Consider the following 21,398-nt stretch of genomic DNA (forward strand, 5'->3'; position numbering starts at 1 on the left):
CTACAGTCTAGCAGCCCATAGGTGAGCGCCGACACTTCTGTTACTGGAAACACTATATGGATTGATAAAGTATTTTAGCATTAAACATACAGGCAACACTTTTATAGTTTTATTGTGTAATAGATAGTTAATCATTAGTGTTCTACTAGCAGCATTTGGTCATGAAATGCCACTCTGATACTGTATATATACAAACATTGTTACTGGAAAATACACCCTTCCATTGTTCACCAACTAGGCACTGCAGCCATAAGTGTGTGCAGGGTCTTCTTTAGGGGTGTGTGGCATTACCACTCACTCACCCATGTAGCCATGACCTTAACTCACCTCACTCACCTCTTGCTGTGGCCGGCTGATGACCAGGAGTGCACTCTGATGTCACTGCCGGTGCTGATCTGCCCCCAGTTTCATGGCTGCGATCCCGGTCCAGTTAGTGATAATGTGGATTGGAGCTATCTATGGGCTTGATAACTGGAATTACCTTTCACATCTAATTGTATTTTATGATATTTTTAACCACAAGTTAAATGATTAGTGAGTCGATCTGCAGTATGTATTAATTACGTACAAGCAGTCTGACAGTTTTGTTGAGGTCAGTAACTTATGTGGAAAAGTGAATCACCAGGTCCCACAGCAAAATCTATATAAGTAAAGAGCAGAGAGCAGCCATCTCCTGAGCATACGTGGTCCAGTGCGTGTACCTACAATGCATGCGCGCTTTTCTCTCTTGAGTACTGTGGGTGCCTCTTAGAAGGACAGGTATTGAAGCCCCCTCACCTCTGGGCCCCATGGCAGCTGCACCCACAGGAGATCTTCCATAGATTGGTAGGTCATGGCCCATAATAGTAGACAGACTAGTGATATTCAGTCTGGTACACTTCAAGGGCCACATAGGCAATCCTTCAATCTTCAAAAAGGGTAACATATTGCCCATATCAGTTATAATGTCCGATATGGACAATATGTTGCCCAGTCCAAATATGAGCTCATGACTCCATAACTCATCCCAAAATGCCCACATATTGCTTTGAGACCCATCCATGTTTCCCAAGATGTCCACACATTCTTGAAACCATGTGGTGCAGAGTACACTGTACTCCTTCCTCCTCCTCTGATTACATATGCAATATGCAGAGAAGGTCACATGATGCAGAACCGGCTGCTTGCATCACTTTTGGGGGTCTGTTCATGAAGCAGTGAAAACAATCGAAAAGTGAGCCTGTAGAGAAGTTACCCATGGCAACCAATCAGCTGCTCCTTACAATTATATAATATGCAAATTATAAATGTTACTTCAATGCTGATTGGTTTCTATGGGCAACTTCTCCACTGGCTCACTTCTCCACACTTTTCACTGCTTCATGAATAGACCCCTTATTCTTTGCTGTAGATCCTGGGGACTTCAGTCTGCCTGTTACCCATTGCGAGACAGTACGTCTTGTTTATCAACATTGTTGTCTGGTTGCTTTGGTAAAGTTCAAATTATGTACTTAAAATAAATGCAATTAGATTTGCGCAGAGATAGACAATGAAAGAACAGTGGAATGTTAGAAAATTGCCCTAATGTTTGAAATGTCTTATTAGGTATCTTCATTATGACTTAACCAGAAACATAATTTCTTATATTGCAGAGTGCATTTGAAGGAAACCTTGAGTTCAGAGATATCAAATTTGTGTACCCAACAAGAGCTAAAGTCCAGGTTCTTCAGGGGCTAAGTGTTAAAGTTTCCAAAGGACAAACTCTGGCCCTGGTGGGGAGCAGCGGTTGTGGGAAAAGTACCTCTGTTCAGTTACTGGAGAGGTTTTATGATCCAGTGGATGGAAGAGTGGTAAGATATAGAAAATATATTTACTAGAAACATTATTATTCACTTTAAAGGTATATTTGCATCAAACTGACTTTCTTTCATCCCTGAATACTGTGTGTCCGGCAGCTGCCATTTTAGTATTGTAATGGGTACACCTTAAAGGCACATTTGGAATACACAATGACCATAGTCATCTAATATTCTTAGTTTTTGGATGCCACGAAGTCCGAAAAAACACATTTAAAGACATGCGATAATAGTTCTTAAACAGACCTATTATTATTATTATTATTATTATTATTATATAGGCCCATTCTACTGAATTTGAATATGCAAATTTGTGAGGAATTCTACATTGTGAATGTATTTGGCAGAAACTTTTGTCCTAGGAGCTCATATTCATCAACTGCCCCTAATTTCTCTGTATAGCCCCGAGCTGTTGTATTTTCAACATTAACCATAAGCAAAAAAATCATCTTGTTCTCCATTTTAGATGCAATTCTTACCATGTATCATCCTCTAGGCAGGGGTTTCCAACCACTGTTCTCAAGACACACTAACAGTTCAGGTTTTAAGGATAGCCATACTTGAGCACAGGTGACTTAATTAGTACCTCACCAAGAGGTCTATTTACTAAGGGGTCTATTCATGAAGCAGTGAAAAGAGTGGAGAAGTGAGCCAGAGAAGAAGTTGCCCATGACAACCAATCAACTGCTCTGTATCATTTTATAGTATGCAAATTAGAAATGTTACTTCAATGCTGATAGGTTGCCATGGGCAACTTCTCCACAGGCTCACTTCTCCATACTTTTCACTGCTTCATGAATAGACTCATAAGCCTTGGATGGAGATAAAGTGGATGGAGATAAAGTTCCAGCCAATCTGCTCTTAACTGTCATTTTTAAAACCCAGGGGCAGATGTATTAAGCCCGGAGAAGTGATAAAGCAGTGATAAATGGAAGGTGATAACGTACCAGCCAATCAGCTCCTAACTGTCATTTTTCAAACCCGTAGTGGTTGGCTGGTGCGCTATCACCTTCCACTTATCACTTCTTTATCACTGCTTTATCACTTCTCCAGGCTTAATACATCTGCCCCCCAGTCTGTGACATGGCAGTTAGGAGATGATTGGCTGGTACTTTATCTCCATCCACGTTTGACCCCTTATTTTGATGAAACCATCTGTGTACAAGCATGACTATCACGAAAACCTGGACTGTTAAGGTGTCTACATATGGCATGATATTTTTAATGATGTGGGCATTTCTGACCACTCGGAATGACACATGCGCCCCTTTTGCGTGAATGGGAGTGGCTAAACATGCAACATGGCTAGGCACAAGCATGCCTAGCCACAGAGCCGCCCCTTACCAATATGATGTCCTAGGCAAGATTTTGGCTTGTGCCCCCCTAGCACCAACACTAGTTCCACCTCTGACCCTGCTCCCCTATCCCAGCACCATCACCCCTCACCCATAGCAGTCTTCATTTTGGTGCTCCTACCCCCTATATTTTAAATAGGAACGGTGCGCACATTTAGTGCACAGCTAAAAAAGGGGTGTGTTCTTGCTGGGAAGGGGTATGGCAACACAATAGTACCCCCAATTCAAATTACACCACACAGTAGTGCAACCTTATTCACATTTTATCATGTCATAATGTTCCTTATTCACGTTACATCACACAGTAGTACCATGTTACTTTATATACGTTACTCCTCACAGCAGTGCTCCTCATTCACATTACACCACACCATATTGCTTTTTATTCACATTAGACCACACAGTAGTGACCTTTCTATATGTTGCACCACACAGTAGAGCACCTTATACACATAATGCCACACATTAGTAATTCATTTATACACGTAATACCACATAGTAATGCCCCTTACACATATGACACATTATTAATGCACTTTATAAACATAATGCACCTTACACATTATGCCAATCTTTATTAATGCCCTTATACACATAATGTCCTTTACACATATGCCATACATTATTAATGCCCTTTATACACATGACACAAATAATGTCCCTTTCACATATGCCACACATTATTAGTGCACTTATACACAATGACACACATAGTGCCCCTAACACACATGCTGCACATTATTAATGCATTTATACACATGACATACATAATGCCCCTTACACATGTGCAGAACACTATTGCACATCCAAACCACCTGCACATAGCACTCACATAGCCGCTAACACTGTGATATCTGCCTCTTCTTGGATACAGATGAGTCATCATACATCTTGCCTCTATACGCCATGCAGCAGGAGATACCTGGAGTGAGGCAGCTGGCAGCTCTGCTAACATCAGGCACCTTTTTTTGACTAAAATGTGTCTTATTTGCATTACTATGTGACTAGGATGCACAAGCAGCTTCTGCTGATTAAAATATATGTATAGTATACAATATATGCAGAAGAGACAGAGGCCACATGTTTGCACATTTGAAAGTTTTGTAGTATATAATAATAATTCATGTCTAATGTAGATTGAAGCAAAATGTAAATTGTGTACATTGTATAATGATTTCTTTGTTCTAATTGGGCATTGTATTTCTCCAATTACAGCTTGCAGATGGAATAGATACAAAGTCATTGAATTTGAAGTGGCTGAGGTCCCAAATGGGAATTGTGTCCCAGGAGCCTATGCTGTTTGACTGCAGCATAGCAGAAAATATTCAGTACGGAGCTCTTGACAGAACAGTGACTGATGAAGAAATTGTAGAAGCTGCAAAAGCTGCCAATATCCACACCTTTATTGAAAGTCTGCCTAACGTAAGTAAAAGAAAAAAAACAAAAAACCTAAATGTTTTTTTTCTTTCTCACACAATATGTCGACTGTAACTAGGTCGACAGTCATTAGGTCAACCACTATTGGTCAACAGTGACTAGGTCGACACCTGAAATAGGTCAACGCAGTCATTAGGTCGACATGAGTTTGTTTGGTTTTTTAAGTGATGTCGTTATCTTTGTAAAGTGACGGGGAACCCCAATTAGTGCACCACGTCCCCTCGCATGTCTCGCTTCGCTCGCCATGCTTCGGGCAAGGTACCTCGCTCCGCTCGGCACAGGTTACTATTCCTAATCGTAGTCCACGTGGATCGTAAAGTATGAAAAAATTGAAAACTCATGTCGACCTTTTTCCATGTCGCCCTTGTACATGTCGACCTATAGACCACGTCTACCCAATGCATGTCGACCAATAAAGGTCGACCTACTGAGTGTCGACTTAAGTGCAGTCGACCTAAAGACCAGATCCTGATAGGACTACCCCATACAAAAACTTATTATGATCCTTCAGGAATGTTTTGCAACATTTCATTGGCGTAGTGTGTCTGCGCAGTTCAGGGCCGTAACTACGTGTGTGCAAGGTGTACCTGGCACACAGCGCAGTTGCCCTGAGGGCGTAACGGCCAGCGGCATGTAATGAGTCAAATTGACTTATTACATGCCGCCACTGCTGTGTGCCGTGCGCCGCGCTGTGTAGGAGAGCAGCAGCCGCGCCGGGCAGCGGAGGAGGAGGGAGGGGGACTGGAGCCGCAGCAGCGCTATATCATTGGTAGTAAGCGCCGCTGCAGCAGTCCTCTCTCCTTCCGTATAGGCTGCCTGGCGCTGCTGTGAATGCTGGGATGCGGTTCCTCCATCCCAGCATTCACAGCGGCGCCTGGCAGCCTATACGGAAGGAGAGGGGACTGCTGCAGCGGCGCTTACTACCAATGACATAGCGCTGCTGCGGCTCCAGTCCCCCTCCCTCCTCCTCCTTGTCCGATGCCTGCACCAAGGGAGCTGCCAGCACGAGGAGCCTGACTGTCAGCGGGGAGATGGTAAGTATCTCTCTCTCTCTCAGGGGGACACCTTCTGCCGTAATGTGTAAAAAGGGGGACTGGCTGCCACAATGTATAAAAAGGGGGACACAGTCTGCCGTAATGTGTAAAAAGGGGGACTGGCTGCTGCAATGTGTAAAAAGGGGGGCGCTGGCTGCTGAAATGTGTATAAAGGGGGACACTGTCTGCCGTAATGTGTAAAAAGGGGGATGCTGTCTGCCGTACTGTGTAAAAACGGGGACGCTGTCTGCTGTAATGTGTAAAAAGGGGACGCTGTCTGCCGTAATGTGTAAAAAGGGGGATGCTGTCTGCTGTACTGTGTAAAAACGGGGACGCTGTCTGCCGTAATGTGTAAAAAAGGGGATGCTGTCTGCCGTAATGTGTAAAAAGGGGATGCTGTCTGCTGTAATGTGTAAAAAGGGGGACTGTCTGCTGTAATGTATAAAAGGGTCTCTACCTGGTGTAGTGGCGCTACTGTGCAGAGTAATTTGAATAATGGAGACTACTGTGCACCGTAGTATGAATTGCTATTATTGCTATTATTTTGTGGCCACGCCCCATCCCCATGAAGCCACGCCCTATGTATTTTCCGCGCGCCATCGCCGCGCAATGCCCCTAACTTGCATGGGGGGGGGGCGCTTTCTTGCACACAGCGCTAAAATGCCTAGTTACGGCACTGGCGCAGTTGTACATATAATAGTACTGTCCATTAAAGACAATAACGTAAAGCAAACCATGATACACAGGCCGGATAAAGCTGAGCTTGTGCTGACCCCAACTTGTCATATCATAACTTACGCCTGGGCGATCCTACTGAATGCCACCACTTTACTGACGTGCGCCTGTTGGTGACACCACAGATGCTGCCCCTATGCCAGTAAGCTGCAGCCTAGCACCAACAAAGCACATAGGGACTTTTGTAGAGTTGCATACCCTCCAACTGTACCTTTTTACCAGGTACAGTACCTTTTTTTTTATTGTCTGTACCAATTTTTGGCTCTCCAAACTTCCATTGAAAGTATAGAAAAGGGTGTGTGGCCACACCCCATTTACCTGTGACCACGCCTTTTTTTTTCTAATTTGTACCAATTTTTGTGTGTCAAATGTTGGAGGGTATGGAGTTGGACATACAGTACATGCTTTTTATTGCCAAAGGTAAGAGTCTTTGCATGCGCTCCCTACTATAGATCCCAAGTAGTGGCGAGGGGAGTTATATACCTAAGCGATAATGATGCTGCCTGTACCAAAACGACACTTTCCGTGTTGTATTTTCAAAGTTTACAATGAGATTATACCTAGAGCACAAACACCGTACCACTCAATAATAAAACCTTGTTATATGTAAAATATAGATATTTTAGATCTATATTTTACACATACAGCAGCAAGGTATGATTATTGAGAGATATGGTGTTTGCGCCCTATGTACAATTTTGTTGTGTTCTATTTACGCATTTCTAATTTTCTATGTCACAAGTGCGCACCAAAAATGTGCATGCTTAAGTCTGTATACAGATTTGCTTTCAGTTTACTCCTGCGACTCCTTACAGGAGAGTGAATTGTAGATAGAGTGACATACGATATACAGTAGTCACAGAACTGTAACTGAGGTACATGCATATATACACCTTATTGAGGTGTATCTCTTACAGGTGCTGGATGGTTGCTGCAACAATACCAATAATAATTATTAGCAGCAGTATCTGCCCGCTTCTGATTGGCAGATTGCAAATTGGCCTTTCCGACTGATAGTACTTAATTAATTAGCGTGGCTGCTGTAGCAAATTAAGTTGCAGCTATCTGTATTCCTTAATTGATAGTTACATCTGTGCTACGGAAGGAAAGGAAATATCCATTTTACAGTATTTCTAAAGGGGTAAAACAAGATATGTTTGTATTTAATTTGTGTTTATTTAATCATACTTGTATGGTAGATACGATTTTGGCGTTTGCCACTTACACTGACAGGTTACATCTCTAGTCTTGCCTGATGTAAATATGGCGCATGTGCTAGTGTTGTATAGCTAGACTCGCCATGAGAGGTGTCCGACCAAATCTATGCACGTAACTGCACTCTTTCATACATATGATTAGTTGGTAGTTTATCTCTCTCCACTTTATCACTTTCCAAGGCTAAGTACATCTGCCCATGTCTTTACCCATACCTCCCAACTTTGCTCTGAAGCAGGGAGGGACATCATCGTGTGCCAAAGGGGCTTGAGTTATTGGAAAGGGGGCGTGGCCTCACGACAAGTGCCACAATCGCAAGCCACGCCCCCATTTTCATCATTATGGGAGCATGATCAGCGCTGAGAGAGCTGCTGGCCCTGCCCCCTGTCCCTCTCTGCATGCGCACAGCATGTATTCACTGCTCAGAGTGACAGGGTGGATCTCCTAACTGCCCCCCCCCCCCCCCCCGCGGAACACTGCAACCCGCGGGTGAGACAATGCGACAGACAGTGAAAAACGTGACTGTCCCGCCAAAATCGGGACAGTTGGGAGGTATGCTTTACCTGTTTATGTATGGGGCACCCAATTCTGCATGAGCCCCACTGCTGTTCACTTACCCCGTATGCAGACTGGATCTGCCACTCACTCAATGTAAAACAGTAGTATGGCAAAAGTAGTAGGGGACAGTAGTAGTAGTAAGAATACTGTGTATGATGAAAGAAAAGAGTGTATGATGAGCAGTGAGCGTGTTACAAGCAGAGAAAATAAAAAAAACAAGATATAATTATAGCTTATCTTTAATTTTTATTCAAATACTTAGAAATATTCCACACGGGTTGGAGATAAAGGAGCCCAGCTTTCAGGAGGACAGAAGCAGAGAATTGCAATTGCCCGTGCCTTAATTAGAAAGCCAAAAGTGCTGCTGCTGGATGAAGCGACGTCTGCTCTTGATACAGAAAGTGAAAAGGTAAGGCTGTGGTCACACTGCGAACATCACACTATGGAGATAACAAAACAGATTTTCCCTGGCACACCAAGAGGCAAAAACAATAAGATTTTAAAAATGACATGCTAGTTAATAATATAGAGATCTCAGTTGCATACATTTGCAAAGGTATGGTAAGTTTCCAGAACAACCCTTCCCTTTCAGCATTTAAGAGACATTCCTAATTTGATTGAACAGCTTCCATTTTAACTAACATCACACTATGACATGACTGACTCATTTCATAGACATGGCTCCAAATTAGTTGCTACTTGATTATTACATCAGTACAGCTGTGTAGGCCTCACGTTGTAGGCAGCGCAGCAGGTCCACTCTGAAGACTCCTATTTGGTTTTATATCCTAATACTGAATTATGTGTCCCTCTGAGGAAGGGGGGTACACAATCTCAACACATATGCATTGCATCTAAACAGTGCGTCGGAGAGCCTGGGGTAAGCCCAGCATCTATGGGAGTGATGGCCATGCCCAGTGTCGGACTGGGGCATGAAGGGCCCACCGGGGGAACTCCGTGGCAGGGGCCCATATTTAGCGGTGTGGCCAGTCTCCTGAGCAGGTGTGGCCAGCCACCACATTAGTTTTCCTAACCATTAGAGAATGCATGTGCTGGGCCCTTTGATAAATATATTTAGTAAATATTGTTAGTGCATATATGATAATGTAGCAAATTAAAAATAGCAACGCACTGTATACAATTACCCATAGTCCTGTGCAGTATTAGGTAACATATGTATAATATATAATTCAAGAACATAGTCTGTAACCTGATCCCTAAAGGAGGGGGGAGGGGGGGCATGCAGTGGGGCCAACCGGGGGTTCCTCTGTATCCCTGTGGGCCAGTTCAACCCTGGCCATGCCCCCAGAGTGCCCCACAAGACCACATTCCTTTTTTGGCATGCTCAAGGAGTCCCTTATTTGAAATCTCGTATGTTGGGAGGTATGCTAAATAAAATACCATGAAATATACAAATACCTTTACATTTTATGTTCACAGTACATTTCGAAGGGTTATGTAATACAGTGTACTTAAGGTATAACCCACTGGCGTATCTATAATGGGTGCAGTGTGTGCGGTGCACACGGGCCCCTGGGTCCAGAGGGGGCCCACACCGCACACACTGCACCCATTTCTTCTATACTTACCTCTCCGGCGTCCATCGGTGACTGTGTGTGGGCCCCCTCCTCTGCCGTAGCCGTCACCGCCGCTGATAGCTCACTGAGCGCTGAGACTCTGACGCAGTGCCAGAGTCTACAGTGCATGTGCAGGACTTCGGAAAAATGGCGCAGCGGCCATTTTTCGGAGTCCTGCGCATGTGCTGTAGACTCTGGCACTGTGCCAGAGTCTCAGCGCTGAGAGCGCTAGCAGCGGCGGTGACAGCTACAGGAGAGGAGGGTGCCCACACAAGGAGTCTGTACACGGGTCCCCTCCTCTCTAGAAACGCCGCTGGTATAACCTCTTTCCAAAACTGTGCAAGGTAGTGAATTGTATTTTTTTTAACTCACTCTTTATATTCAACTCAAAAGCAACTTAGTTTTTTTGTTTGTTCTAACTTCGTATTACATTCACAAAGAGTAAAAAGTACCATTCTATACCAGTACATCCACATTTTAAAACCTATTACATGAGGGTTTTTTTTAGAATTTGGATTTTTCACACCCTCTTATCTTTTGGTGCACAATGATCTAGAATAAGTTCTTAATTATTTTAATTATTTGCAGGTTGTCCAGAAGGCTTTGGACGATGCCAGGCAGGGCAGGACATGTGTGGTTATTGCTCATCGATTGACAACGGTGCAAAATGCAGACATCATCGCTGTAATTCAAAACGGGAGGGTGATTGAGCAAGGGACTCACCCCCAGCTGCTGTCAAAGCAAGGCGCATATTACGCTCTTGTAAATTCACAAGTCACTAACTGATACAAGGACATTTATATTAAATATTTTCAGGGCTAGATTATGGGGTAAGATGGAACCCTGGCCCATGAAGCCCTTTGCCATCTACCAGCGGGGAATACTTCAGTACCTGGAGCGCAGGTCATCCTGGTATCATGGCTGGAAAAATGGTGTTTGATCAGTAACTGATCATACAGTGAACATCGTACAAATGAAGATGTCTTCTACGTTTTTGTGCAATGTTCTTGTTGTTGTTGTGATACATTAATTACCATATGATGATGTGAGTACTGTCACTTATTCCTTCAGAAAGACCAAATATAATATATCTAACACTGCCTATTTATTACATGACTTGTCTAGGCATAATTAGGCAAAGGTTGTAAGGTCAAATCTTTTTTTTGTTACTGATAGTTTGGCCAGTCGCAGCAATACATCCGGTCCTTACCTGCTCTATATATTCAACTTACCATTATATGTATATATGCGTCTTGTGTGTTTATAAAATATAATATGTTACAGAATTGTATATGGATTTTTGCATAGCATGTAAATATATATATATATTATATTTATGTGTGTTTGTAGTCTATCCCATCGCTATGTGTCTTTTCTATCATATTTCTGCCTCATCTCTCGCTGCAACTTTTCAGCACCTTTATGAAGGGATACTGTCAAGCAGATGAGCATCTGTCATGGTTATACCTATATTTTCATTGTTTTTTATATTATTTTTATGTGTTTGATGTTTTTTCAACTGGAAATGGGCAGCTGTAATCTCGGCGAACATGTGATTGCGGCTCAGTGGGTCCAAAACCAAGATGGAGCCTACAGAATATTATCTGTTTTGGAAACTAAAAGTATTTGCATTATATAATAGACAGTATAATATACCCTGTTTGTGGAATAGGACTATTTTAATTCTTAACTTGGCATTTCAATGTATATATTTTGAATATAGCTATTAAATGTTGTTTTTGTAAATGCCAGAAAACTATGTTAAACAATAAAACATTTTGTTGCTTGTAATCTTAAATTTATCTATGTGTCTTTTCATACTTAGGGTTAGAGATGAGCGGGTTCGGGTTTTACTCGAATTTACTGGGTTCATATTGGCTATCCAAAACAAGAGACATCCGAGCCAATAAGATGCCATTTTGAGAACCGAGTGAATCCGAGTAAAACCAAGAGGGTCATTCCGACCCTCGCTGCGTTTTAACGCAGCAGAGCGAACGGGTCCCTGCTGCGCATGCGCCGGTGCCGTAGTGCGCCGGCGCATGCGGGACGGCCGAAGGCAGTAGCAGGATAGCGATCGCGTCTGCCTGTCAATGGGCGGGAGGGGGCGAAACAGCGGCATTTGGCCGCCATTTCGTAGGCACGGTCCGGCCAACGCAGACGTGGCCGGATCAAACGGGGGGCAGGCCGCAGCGGCTGCGTGACGTCATACACAGCCGCTGCGGGCCAGGGAGCAAGGAGTAGCTCCCGGCCAGCACGCTAAAGCTGCGCTGGCCGGGAGTTACTCCTGAAGTGCAAAGGCATCGCCGCTGTGCGATGCCTTTGCACTTCTGCGAGGGGGGCCGGACTGACATGCGGGGCGGACTAGCCCTGTGCTGGGCGTCCCCCTGCATGTTAAGAAAGATGATCATAGTTGTGCAAAATTTTGCACAGCTACGATCAACTCGGAATGACCCCCCCAAATTCGCTCATCTCTACTTAGGGGGTGTATATAAAGTATGTATGTGTGCACATTTATTTATATACATATTTATATATATTTTCCATGGCATATATATATACAACTCAAGGAGGACTGGTATGCACACTCTACTTTCCAAATACATTAAAATGTGCTACACTCCTGTGACTGAGTACGCAAGGCACAATCCAAAATCCAGATGCAGTAGGACACTTCAGACACTAAGACAATAGGCATATTTATCACAATCTGCATTTTTAATGTGGATTCATATTTATTTGTGTACATTTGCAACATTAAAATTAATATTTTATTTCATGCAAATTTACAATTAAGCTCTTGCCAGGAGATGGGCTCCCTAAGTTATCATCCCAGCAACGTGCTAGAAGCAGAGTCGCACTACTTACTGGTTCAGGTCACTCACAGTCAATGCGCATGTACGGCTGGGATACGGTCGTTAGGTCGACCCAACTTAGGTCGACACTCATTAGGTCGACCACTGAAGGTCGACATTGCCATTAGATCAACATGCATTAGGTCGACATGGCCGCCAGATCGACATGTACTAGGTCGACAGATCCAAAGGTCGACATGAGTTTTTTACATTTTTTTGTCTTAATTTTTTGGATTTTTTCATACTTAACGACCCACGTGGACTACGATTGTAACGGTAACCTGTGCCGAGCGAAGCGAGGCACCTTACCTGAAGCATGGCGAGTCAAGTGAGCCATGCAAGGGGACACGGTGCCCTAATTTGGGTTCCCCGCCACTTTACGGAGAAAACGACACCAAAAACAGTAAAATAAACTCATGTCGACCTTTTGACCTGTCGACCTAGTACATCTTGACCTAACACCCATGTCGACCTAATGCTTAGCGACCTAATGGCAATGTCGACCTTCAGTGGTGGACCCAATGAGTATCGACCCAACGACCCATACCCCCATCAGCTGGTACATGTGTCACCAGGAGGCGATAGAGAGTGATCCTTCTTAGTTAAAATTTACGATATAGAGCCACAGGCAACTATAGGCTTGCAACATCTAGAGATGACTAGTGTATGTCAACCATATGGGGTCGACCTATTGACTTTCAACATATTTTTGGTCGACCCAATGATCCACACCCCTAGCTTATACTAGTATTGGTTAAAGCAGTGGATTCCAAACTTTTTTGAATCACTGCGCCCTAGAATATCAGAATTTTTTTCACGGCACCCCTAGGCCCAAAATTTCTTATTGAGAAATTTAGAAAGAAATATTACATTAAGCAGATCGCATTTATATGTCATCCTTCGGGTCAGTTGTGTGGTGAGGGACAGTGGCGTAAGTTCGTCACAGTTGCCCGGAGGCAAGTTCATACCAGTTGCCCCCCCCCCTATATTTAGATAAATATATGTATGTATGTATGTATGTATGTGTGCATATATGTAAGTGTGTGTGTGTATGGAGCGTTCTGAATTTTTTTTATATACTGTGTATATATACATTTTTTTGTCTTTTATTTTAAATCACACATTTCTTAGTGGTCATACCCAGGATTAGAACCCACTGACAGCAGACACTTTACTGATGGAGTTATTTGCTCCAGTACAGGAAGCATGAGAATTGTAACTATATGAAGTTATGTGTATTTGTCAGAGAAGTAACTTCATATAGTTAAAAGATAGCGGCAGCCAGGGCCATAACTACCTGTGTGCCAGGTGTGCCTGGCACACAGCGCAATTGCCCTGAGGGTGCAACGTCCAGCGACATGTAATGAGTCAAATTGACTCATTACATGCCGCCTCTGCTGTGTGCGCCGCTGCCGTGCTGTGGAGGAGAGAGCAGCGCCGGGCAGCGGAGAAGGAGGAGGAGGGAGGGGGACTGAAGCTGCAGCAGCACAATGTAATTGGTAGTAAGCGCCGCTGCAGCAGTCTCCTTTCCTTCCGTATTGGCTGCCCGGCGCTGCTGTGGATGCTGGGATGCGGTTCCTTCATCCCAGCATCCACAGCGGCGCCGGGCAGCCAATACGGAAGGAGAAGGGATAGCTGCCGCGACGCTTACAACCAATGAAATAGCGCTGCTGTGGCTCCAGTCCCCCTCCCTCCTCCTCCTTCTCCCCTGCCTCCGGAGCTGCGAGCACGAGGAGCCTGACTGCCAGCGGGTGAGATGGTAAGTATCTCTCTCTCTCTCTCTCTCTCTCTCTCTCTCTCTCTCTCTCTCTCTCTCTCTCTCTCTGTCTTTCTCTCTCTGTCTCTCTCTATCTTGTCTGCCTTTATGTGTAAAAAGGGGTACTGTGCCTGCCGCAATGGGTAAAAAGGGGTACTGGCTGCAGTTATGTGTAAAAAGGGGGACTGGCTGTCGCAATGTGTAAAAAGGGGGACTGGCTGTCGCAATGTGTAAAAAGGGGGACTGTCTACCGCAATGTGTAAAAAGGGGGACTGGCTGCCGTTACGTGTAAAAGGGGGGACTGTGCCTGCCGCAATGTGTAAAAAGGGGGACTGGCTGCCGCAATGTGTAAAAAGGGACGCTGTCTGCCGTTATGGGTAAAAAGGGGGACTGTGCCTGCCGTAATGTGTAAAAAGGGGACGCTGTCTGCCGTAATGTGTAAAAAGGGACGCTGTCTGTCGTAATGTGTAAAAAGGGGACTCTGTCTGCCGTAATGTGTAAAAAAAGTGGACGCTATCTGCCGTAATGTGTAAAAAGGGGGACGCTGTCTGCCGTAATGTGTAAAAAGGGGGACGCTGTCTGCTGTAATGTGTAAAAAGGGGGACTGTCTGCTGTAATGTGTAAAATGGGCTCTACCTGGTGTATTGGCGCTACTGTGCAGCGTAATTTGAATAATGGAGACTACTGTGCACCGTAGTATGGATTGGTATTATTTTGTGGCCACGCCCATTCCCCATGAAGCCACGCCCCTATATATTTTCCGTGCGCCTACGGCGCGCAATGCCCCTATCTTGCATTGGGGGCGACAATGCCGTTTCTTGCACACAGCGCTAAAATGCCTAGTTACGGCACTGGCGGCAGCCATCAATTAACTTAGTTCAATGGTGTCACAGAATGGGGGGAGAAGAGTCCCCCTTCAGAGCAAGAGCCCGGCGGCAGATGACTCCATTGCCTCCAAGAGTTCTGCCTCTGGTGAGGGACAAGATTTGCTTCTGTTTGGCCACATATTTTATGATTGCCAGACACCAGCACTGGTTTTGCCTATTATATTGACCATGAATAATTTGAATTGGTCCTGGACCGCCAACCCAGGGCACCCCTGCAAGTGTCCCGAGGCACCCCAGGGAGCCACGGCACACAGTTTGAGAACCTCTGGGTTAAAGCATTGTTTCCAGTTTCCTTTCAGTGATAACCTGCTTCCAGCCAATGTAACAGGCTCACAGGGTAATTCAATTGCCCACATTAAAAAAACTGGGGTGAAAAAGGGAGATGGTCTTGGGCTTTATTGCCCATATCTATTCAATTGCATTCTCATTTTCACCCAAGACCCTGTTAAACGCCCTTTAAATTAATGTGTTAACAGGCGTTAACATGGGTTAATGGGCGTTGGCACACAGAATCCGTGAAAAGTTTATGGATTTCTGCAAAATCTCCAATAAGTGGTGTTGGCGGGGACTAACTGAATAGCAACAGGAGATCAGTTAGGCCACAGTACATTACCGCAGCTGATTGAATAACCCCCCCCACCACCACCACCACCACCACACTTTAAGTGGGAGCTAGGTCATTTAACAACTGCCATCAGTGTTGGATTGGGTCACGAAGGGCACACTGGGGAAATGCAGTGGTAAGGGCCCATGTTTTGAGGCTTGGCTAACCATTAGTGCATGGACTGTGCCCCTTGATAATTATATATTAATGGTAAATACTGCTTCTGCATGCATGATAATTTACCAGATTAATAACAGCAATGCACTGTTAAAAATTAGTGATGTGCACCGGACATTTTTCGGGTTTTGGTTTTGGTTTCGGTTTTGCGGCCGTGTTTTGGATTCGGACGCGTTTTGGCAAAACCTCACTGAAATTTTTTTGTCGAATTCGGGTGTGTTTTGGATTCGTTTTTTTTTTTTACAAAAAACTCTCAAAAACAGCTTAAATCATAGAATTTGGGGGTCATTTTGATCCCATAGTATTATTAACCTCAATAACCATAATTTCCACTCATTTTCAGTCTATTCTGAACACCTCACACCTCAATATTATTTTTAGTCCTAAAATTTGCACCGAGATCACTGGATGGCTAAGGTAAGCGACCCCAGTGGCCGACACAAACACCTGGCCCATCTAGGAGTGGCACTGCAGTGTCAGGCAGGATGGCACTTCAAAAAAATTGTCCCCAAACAGCACATGATGCAAAGAAAAAAAGAGGCGCACCAAGGTCGCTGTGTGACTAAGCTAAGCGACCGACACAAACACCTGGCCCATCTAGGAGTGGCACTGCAGTGTCAGGCAGGATTGCACTTCAAAAAAATTGTCCCCAAACAGCACATGATGCAAAGAAAAATGAAAGAAAAAAGAGGTGCAAGATGGAATTGTCCTTGGGCCCTCCCACCCACCCTTATGTTGTATAAACAGGACATGCACACTTTAACCAACCCATCATTTCAGCGACAGGGTCTGCCACACGACTGTGACTGAAATGACTGGTTGGTTTGGGCCCCCACCAAAAAAAGAAGCAATCAATCTCTCCTTGCACAAACTGGCTCTACAGAGGCAAGATATCCACCTCATCATCATCATCCTCCGATTCCTCACCCCTTTCACTGTGTACATGTTACACACACCAGTGCTAACAGGAGTATACCGGTGTATGAACAGAGAGGGAAGCGAAGCAAACGAACTCACAGACAGTATAACATAACATACACAGGAGGTTGTCACAACTGAGGGCCTGAGCTGACGGAAGGCAGCCTCAGTTGTAGGGGCTGAGATGTACCGGAACCTGGGAGGTTGTATCAGACCCCTGGACATGTAAGTAACATGAAGAGAAACCGCCCGAAGGCGTGACCACGACAACTTGAGTAAAAGTCAATGATATTTATTTATGACAAACTCCATGCATCACAGTAGCAGTAAAAAGAAACATAAAAATCAGCAGAGAAATAATAATACAGTTCCTGGGTACTACAGGGTGGCAGGGGCCACAGAGCTCTGGTGGTATGAGACAGTTCTTATTATCTGCAAGTTGGAAAGTCCTTACCAGGCTCAACTGTAGCAATGAGGAAAGCCCAGGGTCGTACCAGCTGGTGTTCCAGGGAAAGCTGGACTGCTGTAGATAAAATGCTGCTGTGGGTACTGGTTAGAACCAGACAGGTGTTGGCACGGAGTGGATACTGGCTGGAACCAGTTAAATAATAAATAAAGCTTGAGAGCGATGCAATATAGATGAAATGTAGAATTTGAGAGCGGAGAAATAATAATACCGGTGGAGAGTGGTAAACTGCAGAAAGGACACCGGCCCTTTAAGAGAAGCTGTACACTGCTGGAAGCTGAGCTGGAAGCAGGTGATGTTGTAGCTGGAAACAGGTGAGTCCAGAATGGATCGGAGAGTCAGGCTACACCGCAGATGGAATGCTGGTGCGGGTCTCTATAGCAGAAGTCTGGAGACAGGAGCTGGAACCTGGAAGACAATCACAGGAGAGAGACAAACTGGAACTAGGTTTGACAACCAAAGCACTGACGCCTTCCTTGCTCAGGCACAACCTATTTATACCTGCAGCAAGGAAGGCATTGGCTAGGCAATTATGCAAATTAATAATACTGACAACGGATTGGTAGGAAAGATCAGCTGACAGAATCCAAGATGGCTGCGCCCATGCAGACACTTGGAGGGAAGTTTGGATTGTAATCCATGTGGTCTGGAAAACAGTAATGGCGGCGCCGGCCACCGGAGACAGGAGACGCCAGGCTGACAGATGCACATCCGACCACGCGGACACAGCGGAGGCCGCGGCTGACGTAATCGCCACTCTGAATGCAGAAGCTCAGGGACGGCGGCGGAGGCCGCGGGAGACGCCATGCCAGATGTATAAGGCGTTACTGTGACTGCGTCCAGAGAGACAGGAGAGGATGCGGGAATGTGCACATCAGGATAACAGATGGGATCCGGTCCTGGAGCGCTGAGCCAGCCTTAGGAGGCATCTGATAGGTAAGAAATGGCGTCCAGATACCCGGATCGTGACAGAGGTGATGGAATAACTAATAACCACAAAGTGAACGGAGAAGCCCAAAGGCTCAGGAATTGGGTGTCTCCCTAGTGTCAGGAATGCTCAGATGGAATAGAGCGGACAATGAAGCGATGTGTAGTGCTTTCACATGTGGGGCACCTGAAATGATGTTGCTAAGAGCAACAGAAAAAACCCCAAAGGGTTACCAACGGGTGTGGGAATAAACTCCTTGGTCAGAGATAGAAATATAGACACAAGGAGAGTATCCACAATCCTAACCCCCACTTGCAGGGCACAGGTTCAGCTTACTGCCACTAAACTGACACCTGGACGCCCTGCACAGTGAGGGAGGATTAAGCAAGCAGGTCTGAGAGTACAGCCGCAAACCTGCTGGGTTCACAGAATAGCAAAAGAACCCCAGCAGGTCAAACAACTGACTCCAGTCTTACTGCTAGGTCCGGATTGGCAGAAAGAAGTACCGAATCCCAAGGCCTATTCGCAGTAAGCAACAAGTAAATACAAAGTCACACAGTACTAGCTAACTCTCTGGAACTGACTAACAAACAAAGATTCAGCAGCATTTGCCTAGCCTGAGAGGATGGTTTATATAGCAGGTGCTGTCCACGCCCCACTCAGACCTCACAGACTGTGAGCACAAAACCAGCGCCGGATTCCCTGCCGTGCACAGAGCCTGTAACCACTACACAGTTAAAACCCGGACCGGAGTATCAGCTGCGCTCAGGTTACTTCGCTAACACTTGTCTCCCGGTTGCCATGGCGACGTGGCAGCACAGAGCAGGAGATCCTAACAGTACCCCCCCTCTGACGTGGGGTCAAAGAACCCCTACCACCGGGTTTATCGGGGAACTGCGAGAAGAAAGAGCGTATCAGTCTGGGGGCATGAAGATCACAACTGCGCACCCACGACCGCTCCTCCGGGCCATACCCCTTCCAGTGCACCAAAAATGACAGCCGACCCCGAACCATCTTGGAATCAAGAACCCTTTCAACCACAAACTCCCTCTGACCCCATATCAGAAGAGGAGAAGGTCTTCCACTGGAAGACGGATTACTAACCGCCAGTTTTAAAAGGGAACAATGAAATGTTTTATTGATACCCAATGAACGGGGCAGATCTAACTGAAATGCCACCGGATTGATAACCCTGGTGATCTTATAAGGGCCTATGAACCGGGGGCCTAACTTATGAGATGGCTGTCTCAACTTCAAATTCTTGGTGGACAACCAGACTAAGTCTCCTAATTTGAAGCTGCAGGGTCTTCTCCGCTTATCAAAAACCCTTTTGGTCACTAATGACACAGACACAAGGGCTTTCTTCACTTTCCTCCAAATACCCCTAAGGACCGAAACAACAGAGGAACCACCAGGCGTGGAATCCAGGGGGTCAAAAGAATTGGCCTTAGGATGATGCCCATACACACAAAGGAAGGGAGAGATCCCTGTAGCAGAGTGAGCCGCGTTGTTTTAGGCAAACTCCGCCATGGACAGATGAGCAACCCAGCCAGTATGACACTTGGAGACATAACACCTGAGGAACTGCTCCAAGGACTGGTTCACCCTCTCAGTCTGCCCATTAGACTGTGGATGGTAGCCTGACGACAAGCTCACAGAAATCTGGAGATCAGAACAAAATGCCCTCCAGAATTTGGCCACAAACTGGGATCCACGGTCAGAGACCACATCAAGTGGCAACCCGTGGAGGCGCACAACATGCTGCATAAATAACTCAGACAGGCGTCTGGCCGATGGCAACCCAACCAGTGGAACGAAATGCGCCATCTTCGAAAACCTGTCAACGACAACCCAAATGGCTGTTATCCCCGAGGATTTGGGCAAGTCCACCACAAAATCCATGGAAATGTGGGTCCATGGCTTAGACGGAATAGAGAGTGGATGTAATGGGCCGACAGGAACCCCTCTAGGAGTTTTATTTTGGGCACAAACGTCACATGCCCGAACCCACTGATCCACATCCCTAGCCACCGAGGGCCACCACACCGCCCTAGACAGCAACTCCCGAGTTCTGGCAATACCCGGATGCCCTTCCGACCTCTTGGCATGGAATTCCAGGAACACTCGCTGTCTTAACCTAGGAGGCACAAACAAGAGACCTACCGGAAGGTCTGGAGGAGCCTGCTCCTGTGCTCTAAGGACTAATGACAAGAGGTCCTGGGTAATGCCCACTTTAATACATGATGGGGACACAATGGGCAATGGCTCCTCGGTGGTCTCTTGAACTGGAGCAAAACTCCGCGAGAGCGCATCAGCCTTGATGTTTTTTGACCCAGGGCGATATGTTATCAAAAAATTAAAGCGAGCAAAAAACAAAGCCCATCGTGCCTGCCTGGCATTGAGCCGCTTCGCTGACTCTAAATATGCCAGATTCTTATGGTCGGTGAGAATTGAGACCACAAACTTAGCCCCCTCAAGCCAGTGTCTCCACTCCCAGAGTGCATCCTTTATAGCCAACAATTCCCGGTTACCCACATCATAATTCATCTCGGCAGACGAAAATTTACGGGAAAAGTAAGCACAGGGATGAAGGCGATTATCAGACACCCCCATCTGAGAGAGCACGCCCCAATACCTATCTCAGAGGCATCCACTTCTACCACAAAAGGACACTCTGGATCTGGGTGTCGCAGCACCTTGGCCGAGACAAATGCCCTTTTGAGACGGGCAAAGGCCGCTTTGGCCTCACAAGACCAGTGAGCAACATCCGCCCCTTTCTTAGTGAGTGCCACCAAGGGGGCCACTATAGACGAAAATCCAGCGGTAAACCGTCTATAAAAATTCGCAAAGCCCAGAAAACGCTGAAGCGCCTTCAAACTAGTGGGCTGCACCCAATCCAGGACTGCCTGTACCTTAGAACCCTCCATTTGGAAACCTTCTGAGGAGATAATATACCCTAGAAATGCGATTTGCTGGACTTCAAACTCGCACTTCTCCAGCTTCGCCCCAAGCTGGTGGTCTCTGAGTTTCTGGAGGACTAAGCGTACATGCTTCCGATGTTCCT

The 21,398-nt window shown here is 45.6% G+C and overlaps 1 protein-coding gene across 14 annotated transcripts in view; it reads left to right on the forward strand.

The window, feature by feature from the left end:
* Positions 1–11,537, forward strand: part of LOC135056444 (ATP-dependent translocase ABCB1-like) — a 194,363-nt gene extending 182,826 nt beyond the window's left edge. For all 14 annotated transcript variants that reach the window (XM_063961626.1, XM_063961625.1, XM_063961621.1 and 11 more), the window contains 4 exons: positions 1,632–1,829; positions 4,406–4,612; positions 8,432–8,578; positions 10,335–11,537. In XM_063961626.1, the coding sequence (XP_063817696.1) occupies positions 1,632–1,829; positions 4,406–4,612; positions 8,432–8,578; positions 10,335–10,532 (750 nt within the window). In that variant the 3' untranslated portion in view covers positions 10,533–11,537. The remainder of the gene's footprint in view (positions 1–1,631; positions 1,830–4,405; positions 4,613–8,431; positions 8,579–10,334) is intronic.
* The last annotated feature ends 9,861 nt before the right edge of the window (positions 11,538–21,398 follow it).

The sequence above is a fragment of the Pseudophryne corroboree genome, chromosome 3 (assembly GCF_028390025.1).
Source record: "Pseudophryne corroboree isolate aPseCor3 chromosome 3, aPseCor3.hap2, whole genome shotgun sequence".
NCBI lineage: Eukaryota > Metazoa > Chordata > Amphibia > Anura > Myobatrachidae > Pseudophryne > Pseudophryne corroboree.